This window comes from Electrophorus electricus, chromosome 1, assembly GCF_013358815.1.
Source record: "Electrophorus electricus isolate fEleEle1 chromosome 1, fEleEle1.pri, whole genome shotgun sequence".
NCBI lineage: Eukaryota > Metazoa > Chordata > Actinopteri > Gymnotiformes > Gymnotidae > Electrophorus > Electrophorus electricus.
Genome location: NC_049535.1, coordinates 32883908 through 32905924, shown reverse-complemented (window position 1 = coordinate 32905924; position 22017 = coordinate 32883908). Strand labels below are relative to the sequence as shown.

The 22017-nt window shown below is 43.5% G+C and overlaps 2 protein-coding genes and 1 pseudogene across 5 annotated transcripts; 1 reads left to right on the top strand and 2 right to left on the bottom strand.

The window, feature by feature from the left end:
- Positions 1 to 1341: 1341 nt before the first annotated feature.
- Positions 1342 to 2470, bottom strand: LOC113580277 (annotated as a pseudogene).
- Positions 2471 to 4563: 2093 nt separating this feature from the next.
- On the bottom strand, positions 4564 to 12777 carry engase (endo-beta-N-acetylglucosaminidase). Of its 2 annotated transcripts, none has more exons than XM_027014742.2 (14): positions 12332 to 12777; positions 11252 to 11331; positions 10813 to 11014; positions 8964 to 9112; positions 8544 to 8698; positions 8277 to 8449; positions 7409 to 7580; positions 7127 to 7230; positions 6896 to 7007; positions 6339 to 6523; positions 6116 to 6249; positions 5757 to 5856; positions 5367 to 5478; positions 4564 to 5278 (listed from the first exon to the last, which is right to left on the bottom strand). In XM_027014742.2, the coding sequence occupies exons 1-14, from the start codon at positions 12445 to 12447 to the stop codon at positions 4946 to 4948; spliced, it is 2127 nt and encodes a 708-aa protein (XP_026870543.2). In that variant the 5' UTR covers positions 12448 to 12777; the 3' UTR covers positions 4564 to 4945. The 2 variants fall into 2 exon arrangements, with proteins under 2 accessions (XP_026870543.2, XP_026870544.2); XM_027014743.2 differs by lacking the exon at positions 12332 to 12777 and adding an exon at positions 12221 to 12281.
- A 2341-nt stretch (positions 12778 to 15118) lies between these two features.
- On the top strand, positions 15119 to 22017 carry si:ch211-234h8.7 (uncharacterized protein LOC561627 homolog). 3 transcript variants are annotated; one of them, XM_027014736.2, is made up of 5 exons: positions 15119 to 16830; positions 18452 to 18700; positions 18911 to 19054; positions 19158 to 19943; positions 20183 to 22017. In XM_027014736.2, the coding sequence occupies exons 2-5, from the start codon at positions 18478 to 18480 to the stop codon at positions 20533 to 20535; spliced, it is 1506 nt and encodes a 501-aa protein (XP_026870537.2). In that variant the 5' UTR covers positions 15119 to 16830; positions 18452 to 18477; the 3' UTR covers positions 20536 to 22017. The 3 variants fall into 3 exon arrangements, with proteins under 3 accessions (XP_026870537.2, XP_035388508.1, XP_026870538.2); XM_035532615.1 differs by lacking the exon at positions 15119 to 16830 and adding an exon at positions 16882 to 17514; XM_027014737.2 differs by lacking the exon at positions 15119 to 16830 and adding an exon at positions 18154 to 18239.

Here is a 22017-nt window from a genome sequence, read left to right as displayed (position 1 = left end):
GAAAAACAATATATTCACGAGGCATATCATTTAAAGCTATAGTATGAATAAAGTGCAAACTTTTTTATTATATGTAGCGTGTCAAACATGGAGCTTATGGCAGTGCAATGCTAAATCATGTTAACAGGAGGCTGGATAAGGAAAGAGGAGCAGAGGTTGATACAGCGTAGAGAGGGAATGTGTAGCAGCGTGATTGCATTAACACAAACAAAAACTAGGGGAAAAAAGGACATTTCCTTTGTTATTTTTACTGTAATACATTTATTTCCCCAAACTAAAGGCAGATCCTAGTTACATGTTGAGAAACAATTTTTCATTTTTAGCCGTTTAGCTCCCTTCACCACCATTCATTGTAGATTTGCTCATGGACGCCACCTGGTGTTTTTTTATATATATAACGGGAGGAATAGGAAGTGGACAGGCTCCTCATAAACTGGTATGCCTGTCCTATGGATATTAATTTCGACATCAGGTGCAGTTTTACCGTTCACGTGTATTCTGTAAGGACCCACCTTGTTCCAGACAGACATACTGTGTCAAATGGTTTTTAAAGTTTTCAGATAATGTGGTTTATGTACATTTGGCAACCGATCTATGACGAAGTAACATGATAAATTTCAAACAATTAAGCCATTATAGTCCTGAAGCCTTGTGTTACAAAAATCCTACCATCATTAATTTTTACATACGCTACGTAGAAAACCGCATACATCTATAGAAAATAGTACTTCTTGGATGTTACCATATCCAAAACTTTAGTACTTCACAGTTAGTAATAGAAAATTATCTGTACGTGAAAATTCGAACATTGGAAACTATTCAGTCCAACAATGATTCCAACATCGAAGGAGGTTTCTGAAGCCAAACCAAATAATACAAAATGGCAGACGCCGACAAAGTGGTTGTCAAATATAAGTATAGTTGGTAATAACATAACTAATAGATTAATGTGACTGTTAGTCTTAATTTATTCTTTTCTATTTTTATTTTTTATTTTTTATTTTTTTGAGCGTGATGGGTACCAAAAACTAAGAAGAGAATGTGCTAAAATATGAATTTGGTTATCTGATTACCATGAGGTAATATTGTTTGAATAGCTGTTAACCTAGCTAGCTACTATAATGTTATATTGGTTAGATTGCTGTAAGATAGCTTCTGTGGATTCTGCTATTAACAATTTTAAATGTCCAAATGCTGCAAACCATTTTGATCTTTGTGTAATTTGTTGTCTTCACATTCCTAAGTTAAGCGTAAGGTTTTAAACCTAAATTGCTATCTGCAATAGCAGGGGTATTTCAGAACACATTTATTAGGGGTACTGCAATTAATTCTTTCAAGACTCTATTTGGCAGGTTCATTTGCACGCTTTGCCCAAAGTTTGTCCCAGAATGCACTGTGTTGAGCTGGGTCTTGTGGCCACCAACAGTGCTTTTTATATTGAATCTTAAGCTCTAACAATAGTAATTAACACAAAAGAGATGAACACAAATTATATTTATGCTTTTCAATCATTAAATGCATATCTGCTCGCAAATTCCTATATTAAGTATAAAAAGACATCAGCATAAGCCTCAGAAATTTAGAATATCAAAGCAACTTATTTGTTTGAATAATGAACTTCTTTGTAGGAGAAGCATCAAAATTAAAATAATGCATATGGAAAATATGAAATGATGAAGACTCTATTTGGCAGGTTCAGGTTCAGGTGTAGAGGCTGTCTAATGTTCTCCACAATGTCCTTTCCTGGATGGAAACCCCTACTATGAAGGCAAATCCTGAGGAAAGGGGGCCCTCTTTTTTCTAGGTTGGGCAGAAGCTCATCTACCACCCAGTTCTCATCCTTTCTACAGTAGGACACAAAAACATCAAAATTATAATGTCTTCCTTTGTTCACTCTAGTGGCCTCCTCCAACCACCCTCGAGCTATGTGGAAAAAGGCCATCATGTAGTCTCCAGATGGAGCAGCACCACCAGCATGAAGAACAGTAGTCCCACAAAAGAGGAAACAAACAGCAGAAACTCTACATCAATTACACAGTGGTCTTGAAAGTATTTGGACAGAAACTTGGTTCCCTCCGCACCTTTACATTGCAGCGTCTCTACTGAATAGCACATAAGAAACACCTGAATATGCTGTCGATATTTTGCCCGTTCAGTCATCCAGCCATTGTCACAGTGACAGTAGAGAAGCGGACGTTCCATGACAAGATATCTAAGGTTATTCAGGGGTTCTAGAAAGCTCTGTTACACTAAACAGATCATCTATTTTCAATACCAATATTTTAAGTGACTGCAGATCTCTGCTTAAATCATGATCCAGCAAATGTACCCAGCAAGAGGAAAATTCCAAGTATTCCAGACTGGACAAGTTGTGGAAAATGACATCAAGATAAGGCTGCAGAGAAAAATCCATGTTTTTAATGACTAGACTCTTCAGGTGGATGAGCTGCTTCAAATCTGTCAAATCCATTTGCGCTGTCTTGTGCCATAATGAGATTTCTAAGTGCTTTAGAGACTTGAGGAACCGAACAGGAAAAGACTGGCCACACAGCATATGATCTGTCAGTACAATTAACTGGACAAGAGATTGAAAAACTGGACCCTCACAATCATGAAAAGTGACAGACTGGCCAGTAACTTGCAGGTTTAGGCCTGCTTTAGGTTTGCTGTCATTGCCTAATATCAGTATTATTGGACTTTTTCAAGAGCTAATGTACAAGTGAGTCAGATTTTCAGGGAAAATTCCAAATAACAAGCTAAGATTGATCTGCATATGTGAAGATTCAATAGATGGATCATTAAAGACTCCCAGTTCTAAATTCTTTAGGGATTTTAAATACATAAATGTTCATTCTTAAATAGCAATCAAATGATTGTCCATAAGTAGGAGATTTTCTAGATTTAACAAGACAAAAAATGTATATTCTGTAAGTTTTGATATTTTGTTCCCAGTCAAGTCTAATGTTTTTAAAAAATCATTATTTTTAAATGAAAAATCCTCAATATACTTAGTATTAGTGTATGACCAGATCAGATACTGAAGCTCTTTCAAGCAACTGAATTGCTTGTGGCTGATATTTCTGAAGTTGTTTGTTTTAAGATCCAGTGACTTTAGTTTAGTGGCACTAATGTGCTGGTTTTCACAAAGTGCCAAACTCCAGGTCTTTCATTATTCTCCCGATTTTCCACTGTCCACTCTACTTTCAATCTAGTGAGATTTCTCAGAGCACCAATGAATGATAAATTAAATGAGTTATTTTGAATCCCTATTGCACTGATGTCAAAGCTTACAAGCATTAAGCAGTTTTCTAGATTGGGCAGAAAGTATTCAGTTACATTCAAGTACGATACTGACAGTGCTGTGGTCAAAAGTTCAGATGCACAGATGCTTTCTAACAGTTCTAAATTGTCAATATCAGTTAACCAAAGATTATCAACTTTTGTAATTTCATTTCTTAAAATTTGAAATGACTTCCAGTCAATTCTTAAATTTGACAATTTCTATTTTAAGGCAGTTTTATCAAACACCGTTACATGATTAAAAAACAGCTTGACATACTCAAGTGTATGAAATTCTTCAACAACAAAAGATGTCCCATTAGTTAATGTGCACTTTGGATGTCCAAGAGTAGTTACAGATAACTGTACAAATAATTCTTTTAGTGAAGATGACAGAAATGTTAGCCTGCACAGCAACTCAGAAAAGTCATGTTTTGTCCAGGATTGTCAGCTGTTCCAATTTCATAAATCCTCTGAAGACATCTACTGCCATTGATGACATTTTGCATTCAAAAAAGTTCACAGTTCTTACATTCTGAAGGTCACTGACAACCTCAAAGGAAGTGAAAAATTTGAAAAACCCTTGCAATTAAAAAACACGGTTTGGAGACGCAAGAGATTCTTAAAGGCTCCAGGTCAAGTCAGAAAACATGACAGTTAATACTCTTAATAGCGTGACACCTACACGTTGCGGCTCCAGGGTCTCCAGTTCAAGGCAAAACTGACCGTTCTGGGGGTAGGGCTGAAAGTATTCCCTAAGGTGGAACTTATTTTCAGTTGGAGAAATAAGCAGAACATGTAAGTGATATAGGTGCTCCAAGTGTGTGAACGTGTGTGAGATATAGGTGCTCTGTGTGTGTGAGAGAGAGAGAGAGAGAGAGAGAGAGAGAGAGAGAGAGAGAGAGAGAGAGAGAGAGAGAGAGAGAGAGAGAGAGAGAGAGAGAGAGAGAGAGAGAGGAGAGAGAAGAGGAGAGAGAGAGAGAGGAGAGAGAGAGAGAGAGAGAGAGATACTCCAGGCAGCACAGTGGCTTGTTGGGTAGCATGTTTACCACTCATTGCTAGGGTCTTGGGTTCACATGAAGTTTCCATGTTCTCCTTCTGTCTGCATGATTTCCTCCCACAGTCCACCATGGTGGTTGGGTCAATTGGTTACTCTAACGTGTCCTGGTGTGAGTGTGAATGACTGTCCACATGCCCAGTGAAGGATGGTGCTCTGTCCTGAGTGTTGTCCTCTCTCCCAGTGATGGATGGTGCTCTGTCCTGAGTGTTGTCCTCTCTCCCAGTGAAGGATGGTGCTCTGTCCTGAGTGTTGTCCTCTCTCCCAGTGATGGATGGTACTCCATCCTCTCTCCCCTTCTCTGTGTCCACTGCAGTCTCCCACGGGCCCATGGTTTCTTGCAGAGAGTATACAACTGTGTGTGACTGGCTGCTGCTTCTAACTGGTGTGTGTGTGTGTGTGTGTGTGTGTGTGTGTGTGTGTGTGGGATAATTAAAAGCAGACTGTTGTAAAGTGTTATTGGGTATGAATAAGTGCTATATAATTGTAACTAATAATAAGTGCGTGTCAGAGAGATAAAGGTGCTCTATGTGTGTGAACTGTGAACTGTATCAGCAGCGCTGTGGGTGTAGCTGAGTGGGCATCTCCCCCCAGTGAGTCTGCAACACACTAAAAACCCTCCCTGGTCACCGGCTCTACCAGCAGCTCTATCAGGCCAGGGGCGAAAGGCACCTCCAGCTCCACCACCCGGTACAGGGTGGAGTAGGCCCGGCCAATCAGAACCAGTGGGCTGGGCGGCTCCCCAGGGTCCTGCCTGAGGCGCCAGTGGACACAGAAATGGCGGGCGAGCCCAGTCGGGTAGCACCAACACAGCGTGGTGTTGAGCCGGACCTTCGGAGGGCTACCCTCGTCACCGCCCTCCCTCTGCTTCCAAACTACGTCGTACAGGCAGACGCTCTGCACAGAAACTGGCGGCGTGAACAGACTCTCAACATCCAAGACCTGAGCAAACATGCATTTGAAAGCCCTTTAGAATAAGCTTCTCAAAATAGTTACATATGAGTAATTAAGCACAGGAAGCAGCATTTACCATTATCTCTCCAATCCTGCAGCTGAAGTCCAGGTCATGACCTGCGTCGTCTGCAGCTACACACACATACACCTCCCTGAGTGCACAGCCGCTCAGCTCCAGATGAAAGCATCTACGTGCATGCGACGCACACACGCGCGCGCACGCACACACACGGCGGCACAAGAAATGACATTTTATTTTTGGCAGATGTTATCCAGACAGATTCCAAATTCTGCTGCTACTTTTTTTTTTTCTAAATTCTAATCTGGATTGAATAAAAATTCTGTAATGTTCTATCATCATTAGGCATGTACTGTCTTTTAAATCATTTTTAAGTTGTTGGTTAAAAGCATAATCAGTTAGTCATCATAATCAGTTAGACCAGTCAGACCCATCACTGTCTCTCACCTGCTCATCCAACCGTTGTCACTCGTCCGGCCACAGTTCTGAGTGAACTGCTTCACCAGGTCATTATCCTCACTCAACGCAGCTGGAAATACACTACTGTCTAAACAAACACACACACACATTGAGATAACCCCAAAACACACCTTAAAGAAACCCATCACAGAAAGTAATCAAACTACAGCAAACATGATGTTACTGGGTCAACACCTATACCATTATCTGTGTGTATGTGTGTGTGTGTGAGAACGAGAACACTCTTTTAAAAGGTATACATATGTATCCTGGAGAATACATGTGCCAGGAGAAGTTCAAGGTTCACACGCTCCTTGGTGCCCTGCACAAGGTCACTGAGAACTCACAGGGAGCATCAGGAGCTGAGCACAGCGAGGCGTCTATCGTCCGGAGCTCCAGGGACACATTCAGCCCTGCCGACGGCTTGTAGACGAAAGAGACCAGCGTCTTCGCCGCCAGCGGCACGTGCAGAGAAAATATCCTGCAGCAGGAGTCGTGAAGGGAGATGTGTGTGGTCTTGTGCATGCAGAACCCAGCAAGGTAAAGCCAGAGAAGGACAGGGTTGTTTACCGTGCACAGGCTTTGGCCAGTGAGCACGGGATATGGCCCTCCAGCAGCAGAGAGCTCCCCCCAGACCAAGCCTCTGCAGAGCAGCAACGGCTCTTCAGCCTGCCCCCGCCCTCCAGGTTGGTCTCGGCGTACATGGGTTGGATCTCCTGGGCATTTAGATTGAACCAGCTTCCGTCATGTTCCACCTGTACGCACGAACACAGACATAAGAAGCTGCAGACGGCAGCAGTCCAAATGAGTCCCACCTTTTCTTTTCACTCCCTTTCACCAAAGCGCCTCCCTCAACAGACATGTACACTAAGGCTTAGTCTACCCTTCTGTGCACTGCGTGCAAAATAACCAAAAGGAGACTTCCTGAGGAGAAGTCTGCTGATTGGCTAATAGAAGCAGTGTTCCTTTTTGGCGCGGGGACTGTGGTGACTTGTATTTGTGACAGAGCCTTACACATTTCATTTCAAAGTCAAAGTCAGCGCAAAGTTCAGAGAAGAACAAACGAGTTGTAGCCCAGAACCACCAGCAGGGGCCAGCAGGTGGAAGGGTCAGGCGCGTGGACATACCCGCCCTTTCCAGTAGAGACTCCGGCCAAAGCCCTGACAGAAAGAGGAGACGAAGGGCAGAGGGGACACAAGCTGGTGGACATAGAGGTAGTCTGACAGCCGAGCCCAAAACCTGGATGCACAAACACAACGACAGGACCACGCCATGGTATGGAGGGGGTGTGTGTGTGTGTAAGAACATTACTCACATAATCAGATCATAATGTGAATGCACTATTCTGGTGGACCTACTTGTCCTGGTTTTGGTGGAAATCCGCCGTGTCCAGACACTCATACACCCAGCCAGGGGCGAAGATAGCCGCGGAGAGGTTATACTTACGCACCAGTTCCAGAGCCTGAGATAGCAGGGAGAGAAAGCAGCAGGTTTACACCACATAGCAGAACCAGATTCCTCTGTTCACTAGCGTGGCAAAAACACAGTGAAGGAGAAACAGTGCCTAAAAAAATCAGGCTTCCAAATCCGACCGCTTCACCGTTCCAGAGGACCCCTGGGGACTGAAGCGTCCCCCTCACCTTGTTGGTTTCAAACTTCCCTCCAACCACCTCCCCTCGTGCGAACACATCGATCCCGACGTAGATATCAGCCAGGCGGTGCTGCGCTGCCGGGTCTGAGGTCATGACCTGCAGACTGCTCTCTGTCCAGTTGTAGTTGGTGAAGATGCCGTCACAGGCATTGAAAAACACTCTGATGGGTGGAGGGAGAGGTTACTTACTTGTTTTGAAACAAACATTCATAGTCTCATTACAGAGGCTTTCCTGCAGCACAGCAGGGTGAGCCGGCCAGTTGTGGAAACTTACATCATTTGCATTGTGGGATACGAACTGGTGAGTTGGTAATAAAGACTGGGGAGTGTTTATTATGCATATGTATCGCTGGTTCGACTGACATTTCTGCACAATATCTAGAGGAGTTCTACACACCAGTGGTTGTTTGCAAACCCATGCTGTACAGTACAAGTGGAAAGAAAACCGCACTTTCAAACAGAAGCAGCACTATTCATTCTCATCAGTCACACACCTTACACAGTAGTGTATCACAAGAACATAACACACCAAATAACAGACAAACTAACAATGGGTAAAATCAACATACATATTCAGAAATATCAAACATTTTTTTAAAAACTATAATGCTCTTGTAAAATTATCTACTGATGTACAATACAGCAATAAGTTTTCATAGAAATATTAGGTATCATTAGTTGTGATACCTAAATCTAACGTATTTACAGGTTCACTCTCAGGGAGCCACAGTGTGGAGTGAAAACAGGCTGTGTAAATTACTGTTGATTTCATTATTTCTTAGTATACAGAGGCCTAAATCACTCCTAAATCAAGCATTGTTTTATTCCATCCATAATCTGAGCAGCCCCACTCCTACCTGTTCCTGTCGTTAAGCTCATTCTGCCATTTGAGCGAGCCATCGTCCAAGACGCTGTCGTACCAGATCACCAGGCTGTTGTGCATCTGCTTGTGCATCTGCTTGTGCATCTGCTTGTGCATCTGCTTCGTGAGGTAGCACAGGAAGAGCTCCATGTTCCTCACCGCCACGCCCTGCAACCACACAGGGGCGCTCTCAGCACCGCAACTACTTAAGACACTGCTACCGCTGCTGGTGTGTATAAAGGAGGCAGCTGTGTTCACTCACTCTCAGTGGGTTTTCGATGTTTATGAGCCAGCCGTCAAAGCCGTAGCAGTGAGCAATCTGCACAAGCTTATCAGCAACAGCGCGATATGTCTCCTCAGTGGCCAGAAACAGCTCACACACCTTCTCTCCATCATTCCACTCAGTGATGAAGGTGCCTGAGCAAAGAGAGAGAGAGCGAGAGAGAGAAAGCTCAAACTTGTGCCCTCTTCATCATCATCTCACAGATTTTCATGAAGCTGAATGAAAGTCAGTGTTCATTGAACCTTTTAAAACACCTTCACCGTCAGATATCCCATGATCCCAATGGGAGGAGAAGCAAGAAAATCTCTCTGATACAACGAAATGCTTCATAGACGTAAACCACCGAAAAAAAGCCAACGGTAAGAAACCGGTTCACGTGAAGTAGAGCTGGTGACCTACCCATTGAGAGCACACCGTGTTTATGGGCAGCTGTGGTCCACACAGCTGGAGGAATGGTCACCAGGTTGTGGCTGAAGTAGTTAAAGATGTCGATGTATTCCCAGTGATAAAAGACATATGGGTCCTCAACCGTCGTGCCTTGAATGAATCTTAGAACAAAAATCTTGCCATGAACAGACCACTGGTGGCAACCAAACACAAGATACTATAAGAAGACATAAGACAGATCAGACTTTAACTTATGGAATAATGTGAAAACATTATTGTGAAAACTCCATAGGTTTTTTTCCTTTGTGCCCTTACCAGGAATTCTGTCACGTTTACATGACACACTACCGACAGTTCAAGAGCTCTTTTCACACCACCTTTAGGCAAGCCTAGTCTCACCAGAACATCATCCATTGAACAGCCTCTCACACACCTCTCTACAGTACCACGTGCCAGAGATCTCTGAAGGAAGCGCAGAAGTTGAGGCGCTTCTCCATTCCTATAGGCCTGCTGTTTTACAGGTGAACGTGCTGTGCAGAATGCCACAAAGCATCCACTTTGTAGTTATTGGTTATAATCACAGCTAACAAGAAACATTTAACACAAAGTCCCTTACAGCACTTTAATGTTAATTTCAACCAGAGAGAAGCAGTCACTCATAATGAAGATCCCAGTGTTAGACCTGAGGAAATAAGCCAAGCGTAGGTGTGACGTTGTCGCATGTCAAACAAGTTTGGGGAGCGAGGCGCAAGTGCAGAGAACATGGTTTATTAAACAAAAATCAAAGAGGCCAACACAAAAGTAAATGAAAGGAAATACTCTGGAAGCAGGTAAACCTTGCGTGACGGAGCACAGAGTTAGTCTGTCGTCGGACTATGGTGGAGGGCCTGGGATGGGGGACTGTGGAAACAATTAAGGAAACAGGTGACTAGGTGATTGGGATTTGAAAAGTGATGATCGTTTGTCGTGATGATTAAGGTATGCGGTGATGGGGGACGGTGGTGATGGAGAGGTGTGTTGAAGGGGGAGTGTTGTGATGTGGGGGGGTGTGGTGATGTGCGGGTGCTGATGGAGAGGGTGTGGTGAAGGGGGAGTGTTGTGATGTGGGGGGGGTGTGGTGATGTGGGGGGGTGTGGTGATGTGCGGGTGCTGATGGAGAGGGTGTGGTGATGGAGAGGTGTGGTGAAGGGGGAGTGTTGTGATGTGGGGGGGTGTGGTGATGTGGGGGGGTGTGGTGATGTGCGGGTGCTGATGGAGAGGGTGTGGTGATGGAGAGGTGTGGTGAAGGGGGAGTGTTGTGATGTGGGGGGGTGTGGTGATGTGCGGGTGCTGATGGAGAGGGTGTGGTGAAGGGGGAGTGTTGTGATGTGGGGGGGTGTGGTGATGTGGGGGGGTGTGGTGATGTGCGGGTGCTGATGGAGAGGGTGTGGTGAAGGGGGAGTGTTGTGATGTGGGGGGGTGTGGTGATGTGGGGGGGTGTGGTGATGTGCGGGTGCTGATGGAGAGGGTGTGGTGATGGAGAGGTGTGGTGAAGGGGGAGTGTTGTGATGTGGGGGGGTGTGGTGATGTGGGGGGTTGTGGTGATGTGCGGGTGCTGATGGAGAGGGTGTGGTGATGGAGAGGTGTGGTGAAGGGGGAGTGTTGTGACGTGGGGGGGTGTGGTGATGTGCGGGTGCTGATGGAGAGGGTGTGGTAAAGGGGGTGCTGTGTGATTGGTGGACATGTGGGAGCTGGTCCTGCTGGGTGAAGACTAGAGTCTGACACTGCAGTGTCTTTGAAAATCACTGACAAGTTAAAAGTACAGAAGTGAAAAGAGATAATGATCCATCATCCAAACAGCCTCCTGATAGAGTAGTAGTACCTGTCCTCCAGGTACCCGCCCTTCATATCGTGGCAGACGAGCGTTCTCCTGGGGTTGGAGGCCAGGGGCAGCCGTCTACTGCTCACAGGTACAGTGGCCACATTGAAGGGGCTCGCCTCGCTGAGTTGCCATGACAACAATTCGGCTAGAGTTTTCAGGCTGGAGCTGATGGGTTCTGTTGTGTTCGGGTCATAGTGCTGTGCTGTCAGATGGACAGGATAGTTAGGCTTCAATAGACAAACATGTTTGGACAAAACTGCACTAAAAGCATTTTTATATGTATTCTTACATAGTATTTTTTATAAAGTTTCTTTCCAGAAGTGTTGACTATGCAACAGAAGCAATGTTATAGTTTTTAAGACACTCTACACCAAATGTTGTGTAGTGCAGGGGTAGGAAGGCATGCAGAGTTCAGGTGAGTTTTGGGGAGGTTTGGTACCTGATAGCAGAGACCTCTCGTAGTTTATCACTTGATGGCCACTTTTCATCTTCTTAAACTGCCCTAAGCATCGCTCAGAACTGTCCATAAGAATAAAATAATAAGCTTTAATGTTTAAAGACGGCTTACTAAGTGATTTACAGAAAGAAATAACAAAAATAAATTAAAAGTAAGATTAAATATAAGTGAAAGAACAAGTGCATATTAAACACAGATTCATAAAAATATATATATAACAGCAGAAAAGTGCAGAAGTCACATAAAACATTAAATTAGGTGGCATGTTACTTATAAACTTATATAAACAGGAAGTCTAGATCATCTGGAGCCCTCGGGTTACTGGGAGAGGAATCCCACAGCTGAGGGCCGCAGTAACAACAGGGCTGCTTCACCTCTCTGTAGTCAGGAAGCAGGTAGATCTGCTCTTTCCTAATATCTAATAATCAATTCATTGGGGTATACTAGGAAAAACATTACGGAATTTGATTATCATTAAGCTAAACATCTATTCTGAACGGCACAAGGAGCATATATTAGCTGTCTGAACAAATATATTCTATTTCATTCTCAGACGTCACAACATGTCATATTAATACTTGTGTTAAAGCTAATATCGCTACCAAAAAGGAACACCCAGGTTTTCTGACACAATTTTCTGATCGTCTTAAGTTCACCCTTTCCAGTAGCAAGGAATTCAGTTGTGTTTTGTGTATGCTGCAGTGCTGCTCACTTGTTTTCTACTGGTGGTAAGCATCTACACTGGTTATTTAAGATGCACAAGATGCGTTCATCAGCTGACTGACTGTAGCAAAGAGGAATTCAGGTTTACGTTTGGCTTGAAACGTACCATTTCAAACTGACAGTTTGAAGTTTTTCCCCGTTTGAATAAAACTATTTTTAATCCAGTTCCTTCCCATATACGAGATGGTTGCTACTTTATGTCGCATTGCAGAGCTCAACGCCACGTACCTGCCGTACGGGGAAATGACAAGCAAGCATGTGCTCGATAACGAGCAGCTGTCTAGCGACCTCTGCAAGGACCCAGACATGAGACCGGGCACTTCGCTATCGATGACTTACTCAGTCTGGGTTTCGCCGATCTTTTCGTCTGAATCACCAGAACTATCCGCTATTTTTCTTTTCTTGTCAACGCCGGCGGCGCGATCTTTCTCGACGGCCGAGACACCGTCCATCATAAACAAGTGTGTCCTTGCAGCTACGGAATACAGATTTTAGGAGAAGGTTTCTCAACGACGTGAGACAGAGCTGAACGCGCTGGTTTCCGGTGTTGCACGCGATTTTGTCCGTCCTCAGATCCCCGGCACATTCAACTAACGGAAGTCTCGCAAATGCAGAACGGAAACGTTCCCGGTGGACGGAGTGTCTGTCAGCACAACGCTCTCCACCAGGGGGCGCTGTTAGCACTCACACGGCTTTGCTGCTTCGCATCAATGACAGGGTGTGGTTGCTATGTGAGGGTTGAAAGTACCAATTATTAAATGATGAAAACGAATCTGATAGAAATGCATATGAATCAAAATTTGATTCAATAAAATGAATGTGAACCGAAATTGTGAGTGATTAATAGCTATTTGATATGACCAAATCAACTGTTATTTGATTAAAACAGTGTTGATATCACGTTATATTATATTATTAATCCGGGGTGGCGGTTACATGAGGTGGAAATAACATGTTTGATGAAAACATGGATTATTAAAATGGATGCGAACTGAAAACTACAGAGGTGTATTATTAAATTACTGGAGTCACTTCTGGTGTCTTGGGTATCGTTGAATCCAAGACATTTTTGTTAATGGCCTCATTTTAGCATTGTTGATTTTTATTATTTGCCTTATTTATCGTTTGACGTTAGTCGCTTTTGTTACTTGCCCAATTTATCGTTTAACTCAAGCGATGTTTGTTACATCCGCCGGTGATAAAAGATAAATGTGAACCGTAACTTCCTGCTTTCGGGTCAAATGTGTATTCTTATTTTAACAGTCTTTTGAAGCGGGAAGGCTTATGTGTTACATTTCCTAGTCTGTAAGTCACTACTGGTACAAACAGGCCTTTCTGGTAGACAAGTAAAATGTTATCACAAAATAAAATGTTATCACTTTTAGCACTATGTTTGGAAATATACAGGAAATGTTTTTTGCGTGAGTGCACAGTATACCTTGGAGATATGTTTGGTGCATGCAAAACAACATAACTAGAGACTTAAAAAATACTTTACTTTTAATCTGTAATCCCTTCCTTGTTAAATAACAGTAGATATAGTTAATAATGCATCTGTATCAGTCAAAGAGCAGCAATTGTTTTCCATTGTTTGGGACCAAGTTGACCCTGTTCTTGTTTTGAGAGGTGTACCACAGAAGCAGAAGTGGAAAGATGAAACTCAGTGTAGAAGTGAGCCTTTATTCATTTGATTTTTGAGACACACACACCTTTAGCAATAAAATTTCACACAGTCTACTGAACAGGCCATGATGTAGCCTGCAGCTCAGAGTTGAAGGATCAACAGAAAGCAGACCATGTACACATCCCTCCTCATCTCTCTATCTCTCTGCCCCTCCACCGCTCTCTCTCTCTCTCTCATCATTTCTCCCTTTCTGTCTCTCTCTCCCTCTCCATACGTATTTGCAGATTTCCCACAGGATGGTAAAAGACACTCCCGAGTGAAGCTGGTTGCTTCTTGCATATTGCCAGGAGATACACGCTTTCATAATGATCAATTCCCCCACTGTAGGCTAGTGATGTGTTCATGCCACTCCTACAGCATTCTCTAGTCACATACTGGCAACCATTCTTATGTTGTAATACTGTTCTTAAAAAGTAGCCTACAATAACAGTAATCTTCTTTTATGTGTGGCTATTACACCACGTACAAAATTCTTGGCAAATATTCATTAGGCAATTAAATACCAAGATGTGGTATTTAAAAAGCAATAGGAAAGACCAAATAACTGCAACGGAAATCCAATACATCTCTTTGGCAGTGATTCTAAATGATGCCATTATATAATTATATAATGTTCTATACTATTAGTCTTTTTTCCTTCACTGGCTATACCTCTGTATAGACACAGCAGGTAATTTTAGCTGTGATTGGTTTATGACAGAGAATGCTGAGTCATTAATATCTCATGACATTTCCTGTTTGCCTGCTCTGTCTAATCAGTTGCATTATATTACACCATAGTCCAGATTTAAAGGTTCATTATCTGTTTAGTTCATGGGTCAGCACATGAACTTGAAATTGTATTTATTTCATACAATGAAAAAAGACATATTTTGCCTTATTATTACTTACATAATGTAATTGTATTTATTTAATTTAAGCAAATTTAGGTGGTCCAAATCTGTACACTGTAATCATTGTTCCAATAGCACACAATGTTCACTTCAGGTTAGCTGAGCATGTAGTGCAGAATGTGTGCGTGAGCTCAGGGACGAGTCTCCTGACACCATCCTCAATGCTCCGTTTGTCCTGGAGCTACCTGTGGATGTGCCACGGAAAACGTAGACACCATTCCTGCCGAGTTCAGGGCTCTGGCACAGCTCCTCCCCTGCGCGGGCTGTTTGGCACCACCACCATAGATGTGTTCCACTGCGCTTAACATCAACCGCCTGATTCCACAGTGTGAATTCTGTCCACATTGGAAACCAGAACAGGCACAGCACAGTCTCAATGTGGGATGCAGGGTCTCTCCTCTACCATGTATTATATACAAATGCCTGTGTAATAATAATTATAATAACATTATTTAAGAAAGAGAAAACATGAGAATAATGGGCTATATAAAACAGATGAAAGATTGCATTTTATGGTGACAGTTATGTCATTTTAATAAAATAGCTCAATGTACAAAATTAAGTCACAGTCCCAAGATTCTTAGAAACAAGACTGCAGTGCTTTTATGAGTTGAACAAGATATGGTGATGCTAGACTTAGTATTTAGAGTTTGTAATCAGCGTAGTACATAACAAGAAACAACAGGAATTGAACAATACGAATAATATGCTGTCTTTCCTTTCCTGGTGCAGACATCAGCTGTGATTGCCTACAGCAGGGCAGCCATGATAAAGTTATGAAAGCAACTTCTTTCTCAGAGTCAAGGAAGGCAGCATGCATTTTATTCTGAATGTTTCTTAAATTTTAAAATTAGAGATGTTACTTATATTCATTTATATGCTGATGAACATTTAAAGACCAGCATCAAAGGTTGCACTTATGTGCATAACAGTTTTTAGTTCTTAGATACCTGTCCATCCTGACTGCAGACAGTGTCATTTGCTCAGTGTGGTCAAATCCCAGCGTGTCAACATGTCACCATTACATCTTACACCCCTACAGATGCCTCTTCAGAGTTAGTGAGGTCTGTTTCACTTCATCAGTCGCTTCACTTCATCATTTCACTTCATCATTCGCTTCTCAGAGATTATGGGATGTGTGTGAGTGGACAACACTGAGATGCAGGATGTATTGTATTTTCAAGAGGACGGGTTGTGTCTTAAATAGCTTACCTCTAAACGTAACACTGAACATTAAGTATGTTCTCACTGCAAAAATTGCGTAATCTAGTGTGCTTAAAAGAACCCGTACGCTCTACCAGTGTGTCATAGAGGACACTTTGTCACACACTTTCTAGCCAATCATGCACCACAGAAAGGGAGAGTGGTCAAAAGATGTATATATAGAGAAAAATAAACTCAGCATACTCAGCAAGTACTTAAATGAACTCTAGCTGCATCTGCAAAAATGAGAAACTCTCTGTATTTATCTCTCTGTATTTATCTTTTATTCTCATATTTACTAGGTTGAAGTCAATTTAAACAAGTTAGTCTGTCTAGATATACAATGTTTGAAATGTATCAGCTAAGTTTGGCAAGGTTATCCAGTGCAGTACTGTCTTGTGCATGCCACATCCCATAAGCACATAGTAGTGGTATGGAATATAATCACACACATCATCATACTGTTAGAAATATTCACGTACTTTCATATTTTTCATATATAGATTAGTGAGGTGTATATATTTAAAAAAAACCAAACAGGGCATAGTAATTGGTTCCAGACACGGTGGTGAGGTGGGGACAAGGGAGATATGTCTGGTGGTCCCATCTGTCTGGTGGTCAGAAACGTTCTCATAAACCAACAACAACTGAACCAATTGTTTTACCTCTCACGAGGTTTACATTTTTATAAAACAAAACACTACCTAAAAGGGGAGAAAACAAAATATGCAATAATTAAACTACTACAGATCCGAGACTACCGAATGGTACGCCAAGCGTCTCCGCAGCAAAGGGGAAACTTGGTAAAGCAGTACGTGCAGGATGTCAATCGCCGAACCTTCTTTGGAAATATGCACCGAAAATGCAAAAAGAGGAACTGGCAGTGTCATCATCCGAACGCACGCTTATACTGGGTGGACCCTAGGACCCAGGTGAGTCGCTGTGAGGTGCGCTCTCGCCACACTCACGCCTGTCATGTCATACGTGCCGCGGAAAACGCGCAACAAGAGCACCGCTGGACCTTCACGTACGCAGCATCTCCTCCAGAGCATCCCTCGGTAAGCGTCTCTTACGGCATATTGTAAAAACAGCTGAGGACTGACGACAGAAAACTCTATATGTTGGGATGGAAAGAGAGAAATAGAAATGTTATTGGTGATCACTAGATCAATAATCACTAGACTATTAAAAATATTATTATTAACTCATGATTTTACTGGTCCGAATCTTCATTTGGACAAGTTATCAGTTAACCGAGATGTGTAGAAGGTAACCGTGATCTGAAATAGTTTAATGGCTTCGTTCGAGATGGATGACTTTGGACATGGACATCCGCGTCTCCCGGTCTCGACTGCCCACCGGTGACTGGAGGCCCTTGGAATTTATGTTATCTACATGGGTCATTGTGATAGACCTGGAACAAGTCGATTTCTTTCGGGATTAAAACGCTTTGGTTCAATTCGCGGACATGCCGGTTAGCCCCGCACGCATCTACCCTGTCGGATATTGCAAGTGGCTTTCCAAGTCATCGTGACGTGACGCAAAGTGAGTCGGCTTAGTTTCAAAAAAAAAAAAAAAAAAAGCGCATCCGGAAGGCATTTAGAAACCGGCCCGACGCGGTTCGGGACATGAAGCAACGGCAGAATGAGATCACGGGGTAGCTGAGTGATGGTTAGGAAGCCTTTTCACCAGCGGGCACTCGGGTCCATCAGTGCTTGACTTCAGCGCGCATCAACCGCATGGTAAATTTACCCATGGGGGTCATCAGGTTAAGCATTTATGAGAAACGACTCTTATTTGGGGGGTATTTTGTTTAGCTACTGTATTTCATTTGCCTCATTAGGCCTACATATGTTACAAGCTACACAGCCTATGAAACTAATGGCAAAAATGGTATAACAAGAATTAAAAAATTAAATTAAATTAAAATAATAATAATAATAATACGAAGAAGAGAAAATAAACAGTGCGTCTACTAATACAATTGATACATTAAAAATAAGTAAAATGTCATAAAAATTAAAATAGTACCCCGGGTTAGAGGTAGTACCCACTACCCAATCACACTTATTAACTAAATGGTGTCCTCTAAAGATGGGGATATACCTGACGCTTTGTCACCAGCGCTTCCGGTCGTGCGGTGTTGTCGCGTCGGTGCGACGCTTGGTGCGAGCCAAACGCTTCAGATTTTCGTTCACGTTCACGGGTATGTCTTTGCACTGCCACCTGTAGTTGTGGAGAATACCGCAAGGACGAAAGCTCTGCTATAGAAGCATACGCTCGCCTCAGATCTGTACGCTGGGCACGCAGAAATGCGCACATCCATGCCGCAAAAGTACAAAGCCTGAGTTAGCGCCAAGTTACAAAAGTCTAGAGGTGCATGGTGACTAATTTGAATGTATGCAAAAAATGTCAAGCAGGCCACATTGTTCACCCTGCACTTCGTTCCATTTGCAGGTATTATAAGGTAGGATAATAGTAAGGACTGTTGATAAGACAGATCTTATTTAGATGGTTCTATTCACACAGAGTGAACGGAATTGCTCATTATATCACCACATCAGGCGAAGCTGCTGTAAACTGCGTAATTCATAAGTATGTACTCATGTGAGAAATGTCCGTTGTAACGAGCTGCTCTAAATTTCCATGCACGCACTTTTTTTTTAAATTATTTTCAAGGGGACAGTGAGAAGCAGAAGTGCGTCATGGGAGGAGTAGCGTTAGACGACGGCCCAAGCGGCGTGAACGCCCCCGACGGCGGCTGGGGTTGGGCTGTCCTCTTCGGCTGCTTCGTCATCACCGGCTTCTCGTACGCGTTCCCCAAAGCCGTCAGCGTCTTCGTCAAAGAGCTCATGAGAGAGTTCGGCGTTGGCTACAGGGACACGGCCTGGGTCTCCTCAATTATACTCGCCATGCTTTATGGCAGCGGTACGTTGAGCTGTCAGTGAAAACAACACCGACTAGCATCATCAGGAACAATAAATATCTAAATAGCCTGCTGCCATCTACTGGCTGAGAACATGCTTAGATCAACTCACTAGTCAACTCACTAGTCTATAGCCAGCCACTGACACCAAAATAACTTTGCACTAGGCCTGAATGTAACCATCACAGTGTGTTTGTGTCTCTTTATGCCAGGCCCCTTATGCAGCGTGCTAGTGAATCGGTTTGGGTGTCGCCCTGTTATGATGGTAGGGGGCATCTTTGCATCTACGGGGATGATCTTGGCAGCGTTTTCCACCAACATCATACACATCTACTTATGTACTGGAGTAATAACAGGTGAGTACTACAGCTCAGTGTGGTCATATATGGACCATGGACGTGTTGCCATGTGCATGGTCCACGTCAGCATGCAAACTGAGGTGAGATCTCGCGATTGCAGGTCTTGGCTTGGCCCTGAACTTCCAGCCTTCCCTCATCATGCTGAACCGATACTTCAGTGAGAAGCGCCCCCTAGCAAACGGCCTGGCTGCTGCAGGAAGCCCCGTAGCCCTGTGCTGCCTGTCGCCACTGGGGCAGGTCCTCCAGTACTACTATGGCTGGCGGGGAGGCTTCCTCATCCTTGGGGGGATACTGCTCAACTGCTGTGCCTGTGGGGCTCTCATGAGACCGCTCACCGCCCCAAAGAAAGCAGACACTCCTGGGCATGAGGACTCGCAGGAGCCTGCCCCAAAGGCCAAGGCCAAGGTCCAGCTTCTGGACTTCAGCGTGTTCAGGGACCGGGGCTTCGTCATCTACACCGTGGCCGCCTCCATTATGGTGCTGGGTCTGTTCGTGCCCCCTCTGTTCGTGGTGAGTTACGCCAAGGAGCTGGGCAACGAGGACACCAAGTCCGCCCTGCTACTCGCAATACTGGGCTTGGTTGACATTTTCGCTCGGCCCACGTGCGGCATCATCGCCGGCCTGAAGTGGGTCCGCCCGCACTGCGTCTACCTCTTCAGCTTTGCCCTCGTTTTCAACGGCATCACAGACCTCATAGGCTCCCAGTCTAAAGACTATGCGTCTCTCGTGGTCTTCTGCATCTTCTTCGGCATCTCCTACGGGATGGTGGGAGCGCTGCAGTTCGAGGTTCTCATGGCCATCGTGGGCACGCAGAAGTTCTCCAGCGCCATTGGACTGGTGCTTCTCATGGAGGCCATAGCTGTGCTAGTCGGACCGCCTTCAGCGGGTGAGCAGCCAAGATCTTAACATTTAAAACATCTGATTGTGTGTCAGCATAAGGATTTTAATGCATGCTTAATTACTAATTAGTAACTTTTATTATTAAAGATTTTAGATGTTATAGATTAGTAATTTTTAATCCAGCACAGTCCAGGACCTACAAAGTCCACATACACATACTGATATAAGCCTCAGCCAGGTAATGAGCTTGCTTTTTTTTGTGTCTTTTTTGCTCTTTTCTTTCAGGTCAACTCCTGGACTACACCAAGAACTACATGTTTGTGTTCCTACTGGCTGGGACTGAGGTGGTGCTCTCCGCCTTTGTGTTAGCGATATGCAACTTCCTGTTCATCAAGAAGAAGCCAGCGCAGACAGAGGCCGCTCTGGAGGCAGGGCAGACAGCCGCAGAGCTGGAGCACCTCAGTAAGACCTCCAGAGAGGAGCCACAGCGGGCCAACGGCGACACGGAAAACCAGGAAGAGCAGAGGAGAAGCATGGCCCAAGACGACCCAGAAGGCTCCACCCCAACGGAAGCATTCCAGCAAGACAGACATGCCCAGAACGGTGCCGTTAGTTCGAATCCTGAAACCAACCTTTGAGAGAGAAGGCAGATTATTCCAACAGCTGGGCAGAAGGAGAGCCAAGGACATTCCTGTTTAAGAAGAGGTTGATGAGATCCAAGTCACAGCAATAGGCTTCCCTTGGTATTAAAGTGTGCTTTGTCTAGTTATTGCCTCAGTCTGTAGTGTGTCAGGATACTTCAAACACAACTGGACTTGTGAAGACTGGCTTGCCCAGGGCGCACATTACACTGCCAAACAAGAGAAACATGACTGAAGAAACTACACAGGTACCGACACGAAGGAACCATAAATGCATCACAGCATTAATGTTCTAAGCCTTCCAAAAACCAAAAACAAAACAATACACACACAACTCTGGCCATATACAGTAAAAGGTGATAGATATGCTTTGTCTGTGTAGTTTTCTGTCGGTGTTCGTTACAGAGCTCTGTATTCAGACGTCATGTCCATAGAATCAATGTTTTGAGTTAAAGCTCAGAGATCGTTAGCGTGGCATTCCAGAAGTACAGGGCATTCCAAAATCCAGTCTGATGGGTGCATTTTGACTTGTTTTTCCAGAACAGCATAATGTACAGTGACATGTACTTTTGTTTTTTTAAGATTTTGTTTCCATTTTTCAATTGTCTCTTCCAGTAGATTGGCAGGAATCTTGTATCTTCCAGTTAAGCGTGAGATTTTTATAGAGGTTGTTATATTTGTTATAGGTTTTTAAATACTTGTTAAATTAATATTTTATTTCCTTAGCTGTCCTGTCATGAGAAGCTATTGTACTTTTGCTGCTATCTGGTTGAAGTTCTGTTGTGAGCATTTTTTTTTTAGTGGCGAGCCAGAGTCTGTTGGGTCCGACCATGCATGAACTGGCAAGCAAGCATACTGGGGAATATTCAGAGGTCACAAGGCACCAAAAATTTCTAAATTTATCCAATAAATTATCAAGAGATTAAATGAGAACCTCTGTCAGAAGAGACTGCCGTAGACCCTATTATGTGCGTTTTACAGGGAGCAAGTGTCAGTAACTAGAGGCGATATCAGCCTAAGGCAGAACTCCGCAATACAAACTACATGCAATATTAATGCAGTTTCTTTGTGGTCAGTGTCCTGTTAATTCCACGGATGATGACACATTATGCATCACTTCACCCAGAGCAATGCCTTGCTGCAGTCTGTGAGAAATAAGACACCATCTTCCAAGTGTGTGACGCTATTTCAGGGAGCTTAGCAAGAAATGAAATTGAAAACAGAACTACAACAAGAGTTTCTGAGCATTGGAGAATTTATGTACCTGTTTTCAGATGTGTATAGTATTCTATGCTGGATATTAATTTATTATTTTTCTAAAATTCAGTTTATATTTTTAAGACGTACCTCTGAGTTCTGCTGTTAAAACAAATATATAGAAAGCTTGCCAAGTGTACAATTACATTCTGTGCTTATGTGCAACAAATGATGGCTAAAATAGTAAAACTGCTCTTTTGCAATAAACTTCCATCAAGCTGA

Excerpts from the sequence above, each read along its gene's own strand:
- si:ch211-234h8.7 (XM_027014736.2), top strand. The coding sequence starts at position 18,478 with ATGGGAGGAGTAGCGTTAGACGACGGCCCAAGCGGCGTGAACGCCCCC. Across the intron at positions 18,701-18,910 it reads CGCCATGCTTTATGGCAGCG|GCCCCTTATGCAGCGTGCTA; the intron begins GTACGTTGAGCT and ends TCTTTATGCCAG. Across the intron at positions 19,055-19,157 it reads ATGTACTGGAGTAATAACAG|GTCTTGGCTTGGCCCTGAAC; the intron begins GTGAGTACTACA and ends TCGCGATTGCAG.
- engase (XM_027014742.2), bottom strand. The coding sequence starts at position 12,447 with ATGATGGACGGTGTCTCGGCCGTCGAGAAAGATCGCGCCGCCGGCGTT. Across the intron at positions 9,113-10,812 it reads GGCGGGTACCTGGAGGACAG|ATTCATTCAAGGCACGACGG; the intron begins GTACTACTACTC and ends TTTTGTTCTAAG. Across the intron at positions 6,524-6,895 it reads GTCTCTACTGGAAAGGGCGG|GTGGAACATGACGGAAGCTG; the intron begins GTATGTCCACGC and ends TCGTGCGTACAG.